The 18212-nt window shown below is 50.5% G+C and overlaps 2 protein-coding genes across 2 annotated transcripts in view; one reads left to right on the forward strand and one right to left on the reverse strand.

The window, feature by feature from the left end:
- L3mbtl2 (L3MBTL histone methyl-lysine binding protein 2) overlaps positions 1-18212 on the forward strand; it is a 19641-nt gene continuing 1429 nt past the window's right edge. Inside the window, exons 1-16 of the mRNA XM_038343064.1 lie at positions 1-118; positions 3321-3558; positions 4961-5094; positions 5551-5674; positions 6744-6823; positions 9122-9239; positions 9885-10019; positions 10543-10631; positions 13273-13504; positions 13915-13991; positions 14289-14393; positions 15038-15185; positions 15513-15595; positions 15938-16172; positions 16824-16889; positions 17488-17601. Coding sequence (XP_038198992.1) covers positions 95-118; positions 3321-3558; positions 4961-5094; positions 5551-5674; positions 6744-6823; positions 9122-9239; positions 9885-10019; positions 10543-10631; positions 13273-13504; positions 13915-13991; positions 14289-14393; positions 15038-15185; positions 15513-15595; positions 15938-16172; positions 16824-16889; positions 17488-17601 — 2002 coding nt within the window. The 5' untranslated portion in view covers positions 1-94. The remainder of the gene's footprint in view (positions 119-3320; positions 3559-4960; positions 5095-5550; positions 5675-6743; positions 6824-9121; positions 9240-9884; positions 10020-10542; positions 10632-13272; positions 13505-13914; positions 13992-14288; positions 14394-15037; positions 15186-15512; positions 15596-15937; positions 16173-16823; positions 16890-17487; positions 17602-18212) is intronic.
- Positions 17524-18212, reverse strand: part of Chadl (chondroadherin like) — a 12200-nt gene continuing 11511 nt past the window's right edge. Inside the window, exon 6 of the mRNA XM_038343063.1 lies at positions 17524-17675. The gene's annotated coding sequence lies outside the window, so the exon portion shown is untranslated. The remainder of the gene's footprint in view (positions 17676-18212) is intronic.

Genomic DNA, 18212 nt, shown 5'->3' on the forward strand with positions numbered 1-18212 from the left:
GATTGGTCCACAGCTCAGGCGCAGTAGCCAGTGAGCACACTCTCGGTCCGCAGCGAGGGCAATATGGCTTCCTGCACCTGGTGAATTTGGCATCATGGAGAAATTACGGGGCACTGAGGTAAGAGAGAGAGGGCTCAGCCCTTCCGGGAAAGGGAACCCCGAAGGCCTCACTCGGCAGTGCGTGGTTTTAGCGACCCCTTGGGGGCGGAGAGTTGCAGGGTTGGTAAACTGAGGTAAGGAACTTAGTCCCGACCGGAGACCACTCGGGTTCGTTTTTGCTCCTGTTAAGCTGTGGTCTCGGTCCGTGGAAGAAGGTAGGAAGGAGACTCCTCCCCATCCAGGGGCAAGGAAACGGGGCTCGAAACTGCGACGCCACCTCTTTGACTTCTTGGTTTCGTGGTCCTGTGCTTTAGGGATTGTGCGGCCTGTCGCTTCCACGCGGGAAGTAAAGGGAAATATAAGTTGACTATTACTCCACGCTGGGGCGTTCACGTGCCTGTCTGCCAGTTTAGGCACAACTATCTTCTTTAGGGAGGGCTTAAAAGAGTCTGTTGGATTCCCCCAGAAGTTGAGACAGCTGCAAAGGGCAAAAGGTTGCCACCAAGTGTGTCAGTTTCCAAAACTTTGTCATGTCTTCCATGACACAGTAGCCGGTTGTCCACCACCCCTTCCATTTGAAGTCTCTTCCCTTTTCCACGCAGTAATAATGGCCAACGTTTATGGACACTCTTCTCATGGTTTACTTTCGTCATCCCTTCTTCCCAAAATATTATTATAAAGTGTTATTGTCCTCGTTTAGTGGAAGCTGAGACAATGGGAGTTGACTTGCTGTGGATTGTACAGCTAGGAAGCAGTAGAGATAGTATTTGAACCCTGGGGTTTTTTTTAATAATTTATTATGACTTATTTAACTTTATTTTATGCGCATTGGTGTGAAGTTGTCAGATCCCCTGGAACTGGAGTTACAGACAGTTGTAAGCTGCCATGTGTGTGCTGGGAATTGAACCTGGGTCCTCTGGAAGAGCAGTCAGTGCTCTTAACCGCTGAGCCATCTCTCCAGCCGCCAACCCTGGGTTTTTAAGTAGTATCACCTCTGTACCCCATGTTCTGTGAGCCAACACATTCTGTCACAGGTGAGAAGACTGAGGTTCTCAGAAGGTAAATGACCCGAGGATCAGTAGTTGGTTAAGATCCAAGCTTAAGAGTAACCTGTGGTCCATACCACCTTGCAATTACTGTCTGTGGCATCCTGCTGAGATCCTCCTTGAGACAGTCTGGGTCTCAATTTTTATCTGCCTTTGCCCCCCGCCCCCCATTAGGAAGAAAATAGGTTTACTGACTAGACTTGCAAGGGACATTGTGCTAGGCAGTAACAGGATTACCACAGCTGCTGACCTTAAATGTGTCTTTGAGCCAGGTGGTGGTAACATACACCTTTAATCCCAGCACTGTGGAGGCAGAGGCAGATAAATCTCTGTGAGTTCAAGGCCAGTCTGGTCTACTGTGTGAGTTCCTGCACTGCCAGAGCTCCATTTGGGTGTGCGTATACTGAACAGGAAAGCTGAATTTCAAATGCCCAGGAAGTTCCTTTGAGGTGTTTAGTATAGTTCCACTTTTTTTTTAATTTAAAGTCCTCCTGATTCAAATTAATTTAAATAATGTATTGTTGTGGTTTTTAAGATTTGTCATTTATTTTATGTGCATTGGTGTTTTGCCTACATGCATGTCTGTGTGAGGGTGTCGGGTTCTCTGGAACTGGAGTTATACACAGTTGTGAGCTGTCATATTGTCATATGGTTGCTGGAATTGAACTGGGTCTCCTGGACGAGCAGCCAGTGTTCTTAACCACTGAGCCATCTCCCCAGTCTTCTCCCCACGGTAGCATTATATAGAGCTCTGATCCCTGGCATGATTTTTGACTTTATAGTGGTGTAAGAACAATATTGATTCAGTGGACATTGTTCATTGAAGTTTACTCTGTGCCCAAGCTCCCCATGTGAGAGGTCATGGTGGGCAGAGGCATACACAAACCACAGCTTGCTTAGCTATGCTAAGGTAGGCTAGGTGTCATCTTTTCCCTTTCTTTCTTTCCTTTTCTTTTCAAGACAGGGTTTGTCTGTGTATCTTTGGAGCCTATCCTGAAACTGTAGACCAGGCTGGCCTCGAAGTCTGAGATCCACCTGCCTTTGCCTCCTGAGTACTGAGATTAGAGGCATGTGCCACTACGCCTGACTTCTTTAAGAGAAGTTGAGCCAGGCCGAGGTGGCACAGGCCTTTAACCCTGGCAGACCTGCAACTTTGCACACCAGGTGGGCCTCGAACTTACAGTAATGTGTCTACCACTGAGTGCAGGGATTAAAGTTGTGTACCATGATACCTGGATTTCTAGATGTGTTAGATGAATTTTTACGTTACAATATATGCGCGTGCGCACACAAACACACACATATATATATTTCTATGATTTTTTTTTTTGATTTTTCAAAACAAGGTTTCTCTGTAGCTTTGGAAACTGTCCTGGAACTCGCTCTGTAGTCTGGTTGACTATACTCGAATTCACCGAGATCCGCCTGCCTTTGCCTCCCGAGTGCTACTAACCAGCTTTATTTTTATTTTGAGAAGATTTTTTTGTGTAGACGTTTTGCCTATGTGTATGTCTATACCACGTGTGCATGCCTGGTGCACATGGAAGCCAGAGGAGAGCGTCAGGTTCTGAGATTGGAGCTACAGAAAGTTATGAGTCAGTTTGTGGGTGCTGGGAACCAAACTTGGGACCTCTGGAAAAGCAACCAGTCTTAACCACTGAACTCCAACTCCTTGATTTACAGTAACTTAGCTTACAGTAGGTTTATCCAGACGCAACCCATCCGTATTCTGTTTTGTTTGTTGTTTGCTTGTTTTTTTAAGATTTATTAAGTAAATAAATCTTACAGTGTACAGTGTTCTGTCTGTATGTCTGCCTACAGGTCAGTAAAAGGCACCAAATCTCATTACATATGGCTGTGAACCACCAGGTGATTGCTGGGAATTGAACTCAGGACACCTGGAAGAACAGCCAGTGCTTTTAACCACTGAGCCATCTCTCCAGCACCCCCATCTGTATTCTGTTTTATCCATATTAAAATATCCTGTAGGGAGCCGAAGAGATGGCTCAGCAGTTAAGAGCTCTTACTGCTCTTTCAGAAGACCAAAGTTCAAATTCCCAGGCACACGAGGTGGATTAGCAGGTCTGCAGATTCTCAAATTCCCAGGCACACGAGGTGGATTAGCAGGTCTGCAGATTCTCTTCCCAAGCCAAGCACATGTCACTCTTCCCCTAGGAGACGCCGTCTTCAGAGCCAATGGAAGAAGAGGAGGAGGAGGACTTGGAACTCTTCGGGGGCTACGACAGCTTCCGAAGTTACAACAGCAGCGCAGGCAGTGAGAGCAGCTCCTATCTGGAGGAGTCGAGTGAGGCGGAGAATGAAGACCGGGAAGCCGGGGAGCTTCCAACCTCGCCTCTGCATTTGCTCAGCCCTGGGAACACCCGCTCCCTGGATGGAAGTGGTTCTGAGCCAGGTGACTTCTTCACGGTGCCCTTAAAGATGGAGAGGAGTTGGGAGCTTGTGGGCAGAGCCATGCAGATATCTAAGGGACTGCCCTCGAGGGTCATTGCCTCTCCTGCAGTCTAGTTAGTATAATTCTCTGACACCTCATGTCTTTTGTGTCTATTCGGCACTTGGTAGATGCCATTGCCCTATTGTGAGTCGCCTGGGTAGTCTAGGTCTGGGTGTGAAGGCGGTGAGACCCATAGAGTGGCAAACACATAGCTTTTCTTTAATATAGTATGTATGCAGGGTTCTGCCTCCATGTATGCCTGCAGGCCAAAAGTGGGCACCAGATCTCATTGTAGATGGTTGTGAGCCACCCTGTGGTGGCTGGGAATTGAACTCAGGACCTCAGGAAGAGCAGCCCGTGCTCTGAGCCTCTGAGCCATCTCTCCAGCCCTGCAAACAGCTTATGGACTTCAAGCTAGCACATTGTAGGGAGATGTACAGGATAGTGACCTTAAGGTCAGGACGGACAGACGTGGAGATGGGCAGAAGGGAGTGGTCAAAGATCATCTGAAAGCCAGTGACTTCGAAGAGGTGGATCTTGATGGTTGCCAGTCCCTGTGTCAGGACTCCCAGAGTGTGAGCAGTGTGTCCTGAGAAAGAGGCAGGCTCCCATCTGCGGACGACCCCTCCTATTCCTTCGTGCCTGCACTCCTGGGCAGTGGGGTCCGGTTTCCTTCCAACCATCTTGACTTCTCCCCCCCATTTTTTCATCTTTCGCCCTTCTCAAAATCTGAGCATTTCAATACTAGCAGGAATCACTAGTGAGAGCCACTGGGTCAGAGGCTGGTTCATGACCCTGGCTGCAGATGGGTCCTCTGGGAAGCTGGTTAAGTACTTCAGATGCCCATGCCACTGGGGCCCAGGCCACAGCGCTGTTTGACCCACAGTGAAGTCAGGGGAACACAGCTTGTCCACTTGCCCCTGAGAATACAGAGCTACAAATACTAAGCGACTTCAGCACCTCTCTCTCGTCCCTGTCCTCTCTGAAACTTGTCACCAGGTTCTGCAGGTGTTCGAGTAGGTTTTCAGCCCCTTAGCACTGGCTCTTGCTGCAGGCCCAGGAGGACCCGCATGGAGTCTTAGGTGGATAGACGGAGTGGCGGGCGCTTGTAGTCCCAGCTGCTGGAGGGGCTAACGGCGAGGCAGCATGTCACGAGACTTGCCCCTGACAGAACGACAGACACTGTCCTCCTTCTCCTCCTCCTCCCCCTCCCCCTCCGCCTCCCCCCTCTTCCTCCTCCTCCTCCCCCTCCTCCTCCTCTCACTCACATGGTTGACACAGTGCTCTGGACTCTGAAGAGCCCATGGGTTGGTCTGACTTAAAGTAATTATGTCTGGAGTCACATGCCTGGTTCTCTTTCTAGCGGTCTGTGAGATGTGTGGTATCGTGGGCACAAGAGACGCTTTCTTCTCAAAGACCAAGAGGTTCTGCAGTGTCTCGTGTTCTAGGAGCTACTCCTCCAACTCCAAGAAAGCCAGTATCCTGGCCAGACTGCAGGTGAGAGCAGCCACTCATGTCCTTCTGGGGGTCCTAGAGGCTGAGCTGAGCCATCACGTGCTTGGAGGCAGACACATTAGTCAGTTTGGGGAACTCATCTCTAGTGGTCATTCGAGGTATGTGAGACCTTGCCTCAAAAAGTGCCACCCACTTCTTTCTTTTCTTTATTCTTTCTTTCTTTCTTTCTTTCTTTCTTTCTTCCTTTCTTTCAAGATCAAAAGAGGGTGTCAGGTACCCTGCAACCTCAAGACTTTGAGGCAGTGGAGGCAGTTGTGAGCCATGTAGATGCTAGGGACTAAACCTGGGTCCTCTTAACCAGTGAGCCATCTTACCAGATCACCATATCTCAAAAAAAAAAAAAAAAAAAAAAAAAAAAAAAAAACAAAATAGAAACAGATCCCAACTCATATCTGCTAACCTGTCTGTTTCTCTTCTTTTTCTCTTCTTGCCCTCCAGGGAAAGCCACCCACCAAGAAAGCCAAAGTGCTGCACAAGGCAGCCTGGTCTGCCAAAATTGGAGCCTTCCTCCACGCCCAGGGGACAGGACAACTAGCAGATGGGACACCCACAGGACAAGATGGTAAGACAGAATCCTGGGATGGGGACCAGGGTTAGGGGTGGCCTTGCCTAGGAAGAGGGACTGGAAAAGGTGACCTGCTGGAAAGTTGGGGGTCCATGCCCACCATGAACTGTCTCCACCTGCTTGATGTTGTGGAAATGACCCTAGGCAGTTCTCTTGGTGGCCCTCAGTTACTGGGTCTGTAATAACCCTGAAACCAGAGTTAGCGGCCTCATTTCTCTTTGCTTCTGTCTCCATGGCTTCTGTCTTCCTGGTACCGGAGAGGTCCAGGGTGTGTAGAGCAGGTGGAAGGGGCCTGTCAGTTTTCCAAGCGTAGTGATTAATGAGCAAATTACACAAAGAAAGCCTCAAAGAGGCTGGGATATTATCCCCGTGTCACAAGGCCCCCCTCCTCCCCAATTAACCACCAGGAGCCAGAATCCAGTGTAAACACAACGGGGTCTTTATTGATGCAGGTTTGAACCTGGGCAGCTACTCAGCACTCAGGTGACTGAGAGCGGTCTTAAGCATTCACGGAGTAGGATTTATAAAAGGAAAACCACAAGCGGGTGTCTCAAGCCTTGGCATTACTCGGAAGGTCTTAGGGCAGTTGACATTTAACTTGATTGGTTGTGGTGAGCAGCATAGTACAGCACTGAGAGGTAGCTAATGATGTTAAAAATACATCAGGCGTGGTCGAGGCATGTTGTTAAGTAGCTGTCGTTAGTCATACCCAGGGTGGGAGACCAACCCATTCCGGGAACTTGGGACCATGGAGAGGGCCTGAGGTGGGTGGTCTTAGTTTAAGTTTTAATTCTCACAACAGCACCACGCAGCCAGGTGAGCTGTGTGCCAATGACCGGGTACAGGAGGAGGAATTTAATCGTATAAGATCTGATTTAATTCCCCTCTTTCTGTGGGGGCATGGAGGGAGAGAAGTTTCTCTTTGGATGCCCCTCTGCTCCACAGTCCTGACGGCCATTGGTGGTGATGGAGAGACTTGTTCCTAGAGCCCAGTGGGGCCTCCAGGCTCATGTTCTAACGTGGCTGCTGTAGATACCCTACTTCAACTCTTGCTTGTGCTCTGCAGCTCTGGTCTTAGGGTTCGACTGGGGAAAGTTCCTGAAGGACCACAGTTACAAGGCTGCTCCTGTCAGCTGCTTTAAACACGTAAGTGCCCTGGCAACGACAGAGGGACAACTAGGGATAGCCAGGGGACATCTCCTGCTGCCTGCCTCATTGCTTCCCACACACTTCAGTTGAGCTGCTCCAGGCTAGATAGCATCCCTGAGAACAGTGGCCGTTCCCCAGAAATCGTCCTTTGTCTTGCAGGGCTGGAGAGTTAATTCAGTGGTTAAGAGCACTGGCTGTTCTTCCAGGAGTCCTGAGTTCAATCCCTAGCACCCACGTGGCAGGTCACAACCATCTGTAACTGTATTCCCATGGGATCCTGTGCCCTCTTCTGGGGTGCAGATAAAGCACCAGTATGCTTATACAGTATATGCTGGTGTGATGGTGCACACCCTTAATCCCAGCACTCAGGAGGCAGAGGCAGGTGGATCTCTGTGAGTTCGAGGCCTGCCTGGTCTACAGAGTGAGTCCCAGGACAGCCAGAGCTACATACAGAAACCCTATCTTGAAAAACAAACAAAAAACGAAAAGGGGGTATCAGATCTTCCAGAGTTCTCCAGATGACTGTGTGAGTACTGGGAACCAAACCCTGGTCCTCTGCGAGAGCAACAAGTGCTCTTAATCACTAAGTCATTTCTCCAGCCCTGATTTATTTGTTTGTTTGTTTTTAGTTGGTTTTTTTTTCTGGCAGGGTTTTATATCTCCCAAGCTGTCTCTAACTTCCTATATAGCTGAGGATAGCCTTGAACTTGGGTCCTCCTACCTCAACCTCCCAAGTGCTGGAATCACAAGTATGTCCCACCATGCCCAGCCTCCTGCCAGTTGACTCTCGGGGCCCTTCTTTCTTTTTTTCCCCTGCCATTAGGAATTGCATGCTCTTTATGTCACCAAGCTGCACCCTCAGGCTTGTCTAAGGACCTTTCTAATACCAAACACACTCCAGTTCTTCCTGGAGAGCGAAGGGTCAGGCCATTTGAGCAGTTGGAATGAACTTGAGGCCAAGCACTTAATGGCGCTCAGCCGCTGTTCTTGTGCTGGCCTGGAGTAACACCTACACCAGGTCTTTTGTCTTTTGAGGGGAGGTGGCTTTTCAAGACGGGTTTCTCTGTTTAACAGCTCTGGCTGTCCCAGAATTCTCTTTGTAGACCAAGCTGGCCTTGGACTCACAGAGATCCACCTGTCTCTGCCTACCAAGTGCTGGAATTAAAGGCGTGTACCACCTCTACTTGGCTTGTCTTTCATTTTTGTGTCTTTTAAGACAGGGACTCAGAGGGTCTCAGGCCGGCCTGAGAGCAATCTTATGTCCTACTATGTGTTTCTCTGAGTTGCCAGTGAGTATGTATCTTTCCTGCGGGGTAAGAAAACATTCTCTTTTGCCCCGAATTCTCCTAATCCCCACAAGTTTTTTTTTAACTTATTATTAGTGTTCTGGCTGCATGTATGCCAGCATGCCAGATCTCATTACAGATGGTTGTGAGCCACTATGTAGTTGCTGGGAATTGAACTCAGGACCTCTTGAAGAGCAGCCAGTACCATCTGAGCCATCTCTCCAGTGGGGCCCACACCCCATTTTTATTGTAGTTAAATTAGGTATTTTGTTTTGTTTTGATTTGGTTTTTAGCTTTTGGAGCCTGTCCTGGAACTCACTCTGTAGACCAGGCTGGCCTTGACCTTCCAGAGTTCCGCCTGCCTCTGCCTCCCAAGTGCTGGGATTAAAGTCATATGCCACCACCGCCTGGCAATTTGGTCATATTTAACACAAGATAAAGGATGCTCTGTAAGGAGCTTGTGCTGTGTGCCTGGCCACTGTGTGCTGCCCAGGCCTCTGCGAGCCTGTCTGCCTTGGGAGATGGATTGTTACCTGAGCAGCTTAGGCCAGGTCTGATAGTGAAAGACGATCCAAAGGAGGATCAGTTTGCTGTTGGCAACTAATCAGGGTTAGGTTGTGGGGGAAGTACCAGACGGTGCCCAGTGGGGAAGGGCTGGGGTGAGCGCATGTGCTCTGCCCGCTCTGTGTAAACTGAGGTTGAGTGATGCTAAAGCAGTAGTCTCTGTGCTGTGACACTGCTGTACAACTGGCAGGGGTCCACACTGAGAGCTGGAGCTGACCCTGGAATGCTGAGGATTGAGGTCTGTGCCTCTGACCACCCCCATGGCTGATGTCCACCTGATGGCACACTGCCGTCCCACACTCCTGGACAGTGGGCAGGCCTTGTATCGCTCTTCATTCCTGGATTTCTGCACAGTGCATGATGTGTGAAGTTAAGATGCAGAGGACAGGACGGCTCAGGCCTGAGGCAGCTCTTCTCAGCCTTCAGTGCTCTCCTCACCACACAGGTGCCCCTCTATGACCAGTGGGAAGATGTCATGAAGGGGATGAAGGTGGAAGTCCTCAACAGTGATGCTGTGCTCCCCAGCCGGGTGTACTGGATCGCCTCTGTCATCCAGGCGGCTGGTGGGTATTCCTCTGGTCAGGGCAGAGTCTGGAATTTGTCTTCAGAGCGACATGTCTAGTGGGTGGGTAGTGTCATAGGGTGAAATGGGTTTCATAAATCAAAATCTTACCCACTGGCTTTCTTTCTCCTTCTTAGAGATTCTCCCTTAGATGAAAGCACAGAACTGGGCAAACTCAAAAACTAAAGTTTTGTTTCATTTTGATTTTTTTAATGATTTATTTATTTTTATTTGATGCACATTGATGTTTTACCTGCGGGTATGTATGAGGGCATCAGATCCCCTGGAATTGGAGTTACAGACATTTGTGAGCTGCCATGTGGGTGCTGGGACTTGAACCCAGGACCTCTGGAAGAGCAGCAGTGCTCTTAACCACTGAGCCATCTCTCCAGCCCCTTATTTGATTTTTTTTTAAGGGTTTATTCTGGTTATTACAATGGAGGTGTAGAACAGGTCACCAGACCAGAATGCTTCCTTATATGGCATGGATTTTGTTTTGTTCTGTAGATCAGAGACCCCACATATCTGGAACATTTTCCAGCATAGGAAGTAGGAAATCTGACTGGGGCTACAGAAGGACGAAAGCCTGAGAACATGCCTTCCCCATCTCCTTCCCCCTCACAGGTCCCCTTGTCCTTCCTTTCAGGGTATCGAGTGCTGCTTCGGTATGAAGGCTTTGAAAATGATTCCAGTCATGACTTCTGGTGCAACCTGGGGACTGTGGATGTCCACCCCATCGGGTGGTGTGCTATCAACAGCAAGATCCTGGTGCCTCCACGGAGTGAGTGAATGGGGAAGCTCTCCATGCCATTTCTTCCCCCATGCCAGTTCCGTAGGGCTCCAGGTGGAAGGGAAACTCAAAAACAAAATGTATGTGTCCCCCTTGTTCCTTCCCTACATCCTAGAAATCTTTGGGCTGTTTGGATTTATAGATCATATAAAGCGTGTGTCTGTATATATGTATGTGTGTATACATTATTTTAATATGCATATACACACACACACATTAATTTGTGTTTATGCCAGAGTGAATGTCTGTTGTTCACCAGGTGTGTACAGGAGCCTGAGAAAGGTGGGAGGAGTGCTGGATCTTTTGGAACTGGGGGTTAGAAATGGTTGTGAATTACCATGTGCCCTCTGAAAGAGCAGGCAGTGTTGTTAACCGTGAACCATCTCTCCAGCCCCTCGAGGCTGGTTTTATAAGATGAAGGGGCAGAACTAAGTAGTCCCTCCCTCCAGCTGCTCTCTGGGTTGATAAAGGTGCTGTTGGTCTGTGTTACCGGCCTCTGCTGGTGTCTCCGCAGCCATCCACGTCAAGGTCACTGACTGGAAGAACTACCTCATGAAGCGGCTGGTGGGCTCCAGGACGCTTCCTGCAGATTTTCACATCAAGGTCTGGCTGTGTTCCCAGCTATCCCCCTTCTCCCTCCTTCTCCCACTTTCTCCATCCTTCATATGATTGATTTCAGGGGTTTTATTTTGATTTTGCGGTTCTGGGGGTGGGACCTAGGGCTTTCCATATCAAGCACTATGCATAATGCTTCTAGTCCCCATTGCAGTGGTCTTCTGTGACTCACCCCAGAACTGCCTCTGGTGGCTGACTAACTCCAGTTCCAAGGGATCTGGCACCCTCATACAGTCGTACATGCAGGCAATACACCAATGTCCATAAAATACAAATAAACTATAGAAAACAAAGCACTGTGGGAATACAAAGTGTGTGTGTATAGTGCCTAAATTCTCCACCTAGTGGGAGAAGTGAGATCATGCACACTAATAATGATGAGATAGGCACCATCTGAACTGGGGCTGTGCACCCATCTGTGTGGAGTATCGTTTCAGTTTAGAAGGCTGCTTTGGCTGAACGTGGTGGGACACACCTTTAACTCCGGCACTTGAAAGGTAGAGGCAGATGAAGCTCTGTGAATTTGAGGCCAGCATGATCTACATAATAGCTTCTAAGCAAGCCAGGAAATCCTGTTTCAAAACAACAAAACCCTACTTAAGCCTCTACCTTACAAAGGTCTGTGTACATAGTAATCGTTCAGAAGGATCCCAGACTCTACAAAACACTGTCTCCCACCTCAGTAGACCTCTCACTGGGGCCTCCCGCCAGGCTTTCAGGGTGTTCTTATGAGGTTGGGAAGGTGTCCCAGCAGGATACAGGAAGTGTGCAACACTTGCTGCCAGGACTCTCACTTGACCTGGCCTTGTGTTCTCAGAGGAGCAGGTATCAAACAGGCTTCCTAGAAGTTATGGCTTTTGGATTGTACCTGCATGGGCAGAAATGATGTGGAAGCCAACTCCGAAACATAAAGGTGGAGTGGAAATTGGGGCCATCACAGACTAGGCTCTGGGTGTGAGTGGGAAGCTGTGCCTGGGTCCTTCCAAATGTTTGTTTCTGCTGTTTTCTACAGACATAAAAGGCAAATGGTCTTCTGTTTGTTTGTTTGTTTCCATGACAGGGTTTCTCTGAGTAGCCCTGATTGTCCTGGAACTCACTCTGTAAACCAAGCTGGCCTTGAACTCAGAAACCCTCCTGTCTCAGCCTCCCGAGTGTGGGAATTAAAGGTGTACATCACAGTCCAGCATTTTTTTTAAGCCAAGCTAGACTATGTGGAGTATGATCTCACTATGATCCTCTTGTGTGATAGAATGACAGCTACTATACCTATCGGACATAAATCTCACGTGTACCATCCACAGAGGACCAGGAGGTAGCAGGGAGTGCGAGATCAGTGCAGAGACTAGGGATCAGTGCAGAGCCGTGAAAGGCCCAGTGGACACCAGAACTGAGTCTGCCTATACTTTTCTAGGTCATTTGAGTTTCCTTGGTCTGAAGTAGACTCTGGGATTCCCACCATCCTGACTAACTGAAATCTGGTGAGAAATGGGCACCCACTGAGAACTGAAGGACTGCCCTCTGCTGTTCTGATGGACTGGGACCCAGGCAAGACAGAGGGCGCAGTGTCTCAGATCCCACTGCCCTTCCCTGTCCTCCCTGACCTCTAAAAAACAGATTCAATTATTTTTATGTGTATGGATGTTATACCTGCATGTATATGTGTTGGGTGCGTGCAGAACCCTTGAAGGCCAGAAGGGGGCGATGGATCTCTAGGAACGAGAGTTATAGGTTGTGAGCTATCATGTCAGTTCTGGGAACTAAATGTGGGTCCTCAGGAAGGGCAAGTGTTCTTAACTTCTGAGTCATATCTCCAGTCCCTCCTTTAGTGGCCTTTTGTTTGGTTCGCTTTGTTTTTTTTTTTTTAATTAATTAATTTATTTATTTAAAATTTCCGCCTCCTCCCATTTCCCTCCCCTTCCCCCCTCCTCCTCACTCTCCAGTCCTAAGAGAAGTCAGGGTGCCCTGCCTTGTGGGAAGTCCAAGGCCGCCCCCCTCCATCCGGGTCTAGGAAGGTGTGCATCCAAACAGACTGGGCTCCCAAAAAGCCAGTACATGCAGTAGAATCAAAATCCAGTGTCATTATCATTGCCTTCTCAGTCAGCCCTCATTGTCAGCCACATTCAGAGAGTCCTGTCTGATCACAAGCTCGTTCAGTCCCAGTCCAGCTGTCCTTGGTGAGCTCCCATTAGGTCAGTCCCATTGTCTCCGTGGGTGGATGCACCCCTCGCGGTCCTGACTTCCTTGCTCATGTTCTCCCTCCTTCTGCTCTTCATCTGGGCTTTGGGAGCTCAGTCCAGTGCTCCAATGTGGGTCTCTGTCTCTATCTCTATCCCTCACCAGATGAAGGTTCTATGGTGATATGCAAGATACTCATCAGTGTGGCTATGGGAGAAGGCCAGTTCAGGCATCCTCTCACTTTGGTTTTTTGAGACAGGGTTTCTCTGTGTAGCCCTTGTTGTCCTGAAACTTACTCTGTAGACCAGGCTGGTCTTGAACTCAGAGATCTGCCCACCTCTGCCTCCTGAGTTCTGGGATTGAGGATGTGCGCCACCACGCTTACCTTTTGCTGGCAGAGCAAGAGTGTAAGGGCCGGGTGACTGAAGCACGTGGCCCTCCCGTGTCCTTGCAGATGGTGGAGAGCATGAAGTACCCCTTTCGGCAGGGCATGCGCCTAGAGGTGGTGGACAAGACCCAGCTGTCGCGGACCCGCATGGCTGTGGTAGACACAGTAATTGGGGGTCGCCTTAGGCTTCTCTATGAGGATGGTGACAGTGATGACGACTTCTGGTGCCATATGTGGAGTCCCCTGATTCACCCAGTGGGTTGGTCCCGGCGTGTTGGCCATGGCATCAAGATGTCAGGTTAGTAGAGCCCCTGGCTGGTGTGACTCTGGGTGCAGCCTCTCTAAAGATCAGTAGGAACACCCTTGCTGTACCTCACAGTAGTGTAGTGAGGTGGACTGCCATCGCTGCCCTGCGAGGGGCACTGCTAAGGGTCAGAAAGACCCAGTGACTTGACTCGGGACACTCAGCCCAGTCTGAATAGCGTCACAGTGCCTGCATGGAAGAGCCTAGCTCCCCTGTGCTGAATAGGCCACAAGACTACTCTGGGCTCTTCTCGGCTAGACTTATCTCCTTCTCTATGCAGGGTGGGGGGCTGGGGCACAGCTGAGAACAAATTAGCCTGCCTGGCCCCATAATGCTGGGGGAAGTATGTGACAACCATTGGCTGCCTTCAACTTCCTTTTCTTCCTCTCTGTCATCTCCCCAAGAGAAACGATGTGACATGTCCCATCACCCCACCTTCCGGAAAATCTACTGTGATGCTGTTCCTTACCTCTTCAAGAAGGTAAGGTGCAGCCTGTGGGCACTTCCTTCCCGGGCTGCAGGCGCTTGACTGCTCTCTGGGACTGTCCCTTGCCTTCTTTGTAAAAGATGTTCCATGTCCTAACAAACTTGTTAGGGAGTAGACTAAGGCAGGGTCTCGCTGTAACCCAAGCTGGCTTGTCACAGCCTCCTAAATTCTGGGATTATAGGTGGGCACCACCACACTGTCCCTTGCCCTCTGTTTCGTCCCAGGCCTGCAACATCTGAAGCCTGTTTCCTCTTTCTTCCCCTGAATCCTCAATTGCCCCGTTCCCTTAAGGTCCGAGCTGTCTACACAGAAGGTGGCTGGTTTGAGGAAGGAATGAAACTAGAAGCCATTGACCCTCTGAATCTGGGCAACATCTGTGTAGCAACCATCTGCAAGGTGAGTCTCGGCCACTCTTTGACCTCCAGCATGGCTGTACCCTGCAGTTAGGCTCTGGGGACTGACACTGACCGCTCGTGTTGAACTTGAGTGTGCTAGAGGGAGACCATTCCTGCTCTTTACTCAGAACCTACCTGCATGTTAGGGCTTGAGACACACTCAATATCTGAGCCTTGTCCAGTGTCGGGTACAGGCTGTCCCCTGCCACTTGCATTTCCTTTGCACGCCCAAAGCCTCGGCCCAGCTCCTCACTCCTGCCTGCCTCACTGCTGTAGCCTGAGGACTCAGCCTGCTCTGTGCCTACCTCTGTGCTCCCAAAGCGTGCTGTGAGTGCAGTGGCAGCAAGGCAGGTGCAGTCGTGGCTGCATGGGCTGGCCATCCAGTAGAGAGGATGCCTTATCGCAATTTCCTGAGCGCTGGGTGCTCCACCACACACACCTTGGGGCACTTTTGTGGGGGACAGATTCCATCCATCCAGTTGGATCCACCTCCATGTTCAGTCATAGCTACCTTACTGCGGTCTGCTGTGTATTTCTCTACACCCGCCCCGAGGGCTTGTTTTGCTTTTAATTACATTTATTTTATGTGCACATGCATGGAAATCAGAGGACAATTTTGAGTCATCTTGCTGGCTCCTCCTCTAGGTCCTTTTGGATGGTTACCTGATGATCTGTGTGGATGGGGGGCCCTCCACAGATGGCTCAGACTGGTTCTGCTACCATGCCTCCTCCCATGCCATCTTCCCAGCCACCTTCTGCCAAAAGAATGACATTGAGCTCACACCTCCAAAAGGTAAGGCCTTGCAGGGTGAAGCCACAAGTCCAGACCGCTGATGTGTGGCACCGTGGTGTGAGAGAGATGTGGGCATCTACAGCCACTGCTACCTTCTCTTCCTCTGACTGGCTGACCAGCCCCATAGCTGATGTGTGGCTAGTGAACAGAGGTCCTGTGTGTCCTAAAGCAGCACATGGCCTGTGCAGCACAACTTCCCGGGGCAGGTGTCGTCCTGGGGAGGAGGGCAGCTGCAGTGACTCGCACCATGTACTGCTCTGCCCCTTGACCCACTTCCTACTTTCTGCTTCTGCTTTCCTCTCTTCATCTAAATGTTCTGCCCTCCAGGGTATGAGACCCGGCCTTTTGACTGGGACACCTACTTGGAGAAGACCAAGTCAAAAGCAGCTCCTGCAAGACTCTTTAACATGGTGAGGAGACACAGCACTGGGTTGGGGAGTCTGTGGCAGCCTGGGGACTGGCTCTGCTCACTGACATCACTTTCAACCCCATCTTTTCAAGTCTTTACTGCTGGGATCAGCCACCTCTAGTAAAGTCTGTGACGTGAACGCTCTGGCCAGTGTGAACCAGGCCCTTCTTGTCAAAGGGGCCGGCACTTGAGAAAGAGTTCAGTGGGGTTGCTGTCTGAAGGAACCTGCTGCAGAGGCCCCTCTCCCCACTCCTAGTTCTGTCAGCAGCTCCTTGCCTACCTTGGTGACCCCACTCAGGCCTAGCACTGGCCAGCTGGGCAACTGCCTTCTTCCCCTAACCAGGACTGCCCCAACCATGGCTTCAAGGTGGGCATGAAGCTAGAGGCTGTGGACTTGATGGAGCCCCGGCTCATCTGTGTGGCCACTGTGAAGCGGGTGGTGCATCGGCTCCTTAGCATTCACTTTGATGGCTGGGACAACGAGTACGACCAATGGGTAGACTGCGAATCCCCGGACATCTACCCTGTGGGCTGGTGTGAGCTCACCGGCTACCAGCTCCAGCCTCCGGTGTCTGCAGGTCAGGTGCGGGGGGCAGCTCTGAGAACGCCTGGATTTTCTTCACCTGTCCTTTTCTTTCCTGCCAGCTGCTCCTCCCCATGCCCAGTGTAGTTCTCTAGCATGAGACTGAGAAGTCTCCAGGTTTCTTTAGGCCACTGCTTCTCAACCTTCCTAATGCTGCAACCCTTTCATTCAGTTCCTCATGTTGTGATGATCCCCAAGCAAAAAATTATTCTTGTTACCTCATAACTCTAATATCATTATAAATTGCAATGTAAACATTATTTTCAATAATCTTAGGCGACCCCTATGAAAGGGCCATTCGACACCCATAGGGGTCACGACCCACAGGCTCAGAACCACTGCTCTAAGCAAAGTGTGTGCTCTGCCTTTTGTGCCCCCCCACCTTTGTCTCCCTCTCCTCTGCCCTGTAGAATACCTTTTTCAGCTTACTCTGCCCTAGGTCTGGGTCCTTGTGCACCTAGACCCCTTGAGCAGCCCTGGTGACAAGGGGTGGATGGGGTAATTGTTCTCCAACCCCTCCCCATCGTGCTCTTAGTGTCCAACTCTGGCTTCTTTATTTGGAGTTCCCCATATATGAGGGCCCAGGATCTTTTAGGAGGTTTCCTGTACCCTTCCAGAACTTATCTCTTGTTTTTTCAAACATTAGAACCAAACACACCCCTGAAGGGCAAAGAGGCCACAAAGAAGAAAAAGAAGCAATTTGGGAAGAAAAGTAAGTGAAGCCCCAAAAGGCCAGCGCTGGCTTCTGGGTGCTGCCGTGCATAGGTCTCTCTGTGGCCCCACCGTTCCTCTTCCTGGAACTTGCCCCAGGGGACCCTGTGCCTTAGAGGATCAGAACACATTCAGGAATGGGGTGTGTGCTGAGGGAAAAGGAGATTCGAGGGGGAAGGGGGGGCGGGTCTTATCCCTGCTGCTGCTTGCCCGAAGCACCTGTCACTGTGGGTTGTGAAGAAAGACAGCGAGAGGAGCCCTGGGCCCGAGGCGCTCTTCCCTCACACCTGGAGCAACTGAGTGGGGCAGACTGTCCAGAGGGAGCCACCCTTAGTAGATCATGGGGCTGCAAGAGGAGGGGACAGAAGGGCAGGTGACAACGCCGTGCTCCACTGTGCACTGTAGAAGGTGGTCCACACGTGGCCACCAGGCAGAGAGAGAAGGACGGGCTACAGGGAGACAAAGCCAAAGCAGCCACAACAGCTTTAACCTCAGGCACCTGGCCAATGAAAGGGGTGTTGATGGAGTCCAGGGCCTCTTTACCTTGTGCCCACTGCCTGCCAGCACCAATGCTAGGTTTGTTTTGTTTTCATTCACAGGGAAAAGGGTCCCATCAGCCAAGACTCGACCCGTCAGACAGGGCTCCAAGAAGCCCTTACTGGAGGATGACCTGCAGGCTTTGGGGGTCTCATCGGAGCCTGTTTCTGATGACAGTAAGAGCGGCTGGGCTGAGCTGAGGCAGGGCCAGGCTGTTCCATTCTGAGATGTGGCCTCTTTGCTCTTCCACCTGGGCACAAAAGAATAGAGTTGAGTTTGAAGGGGATTTTCCAGGCACCAAACAGTTCTCGAACCTCTGGACTAGAAGGCCTCCTAAACACCCAACCAATGTAACTGGACAGAACCTCTCCAACCAGTGTCCCGGCTCCCGCCTCCTCCCCACCTCTAGCTGCCCACATGCTCACTCAGGTGGGTGGCAGGCTGGCAGGAGCAGATTTCTGGCACAGTCTCCCTGGCTAGGCTATGCCTGGGACCTTTTTTTTTTCTCTCCTGAACTTTTATTCGTGTACATTGGGATTGCTCAAGTAGACCACAGCACACATGTGGCCACCAGAGGGCGGTGTGCAGGAGTCGGTTCTGTCACATCATATGGGTCTCAGGGATCAACCTCAGGTTGTCGACTTGGCTGCAAGTGCTGTTATCTGTTGAGTTACCTCACTGGCTGTGCCTGCAGTCATGGGCCTTCTCTGTTGCTGCTTCTGGGAGGCTGGGGAGGAGAGTGAGGCGGTCTCCCCCCACACCCCGGGCTGTCACACCTTCACACGCT

Source organism: Arvicola amphibius, chromosome 9 (genome assembly GCF_903992535.2).
Source record: "Arvicola amphibius chromosome 9, mArvAmp1.2, whole genome shotgun sequence".
In the NCBI taxonomy this organism is placed as follows: Eukaryota; Metazoa; Chordata; class Mammalia; order Rodentia; family Cricetidae; genus Arvicola; species Arvicola amphibius.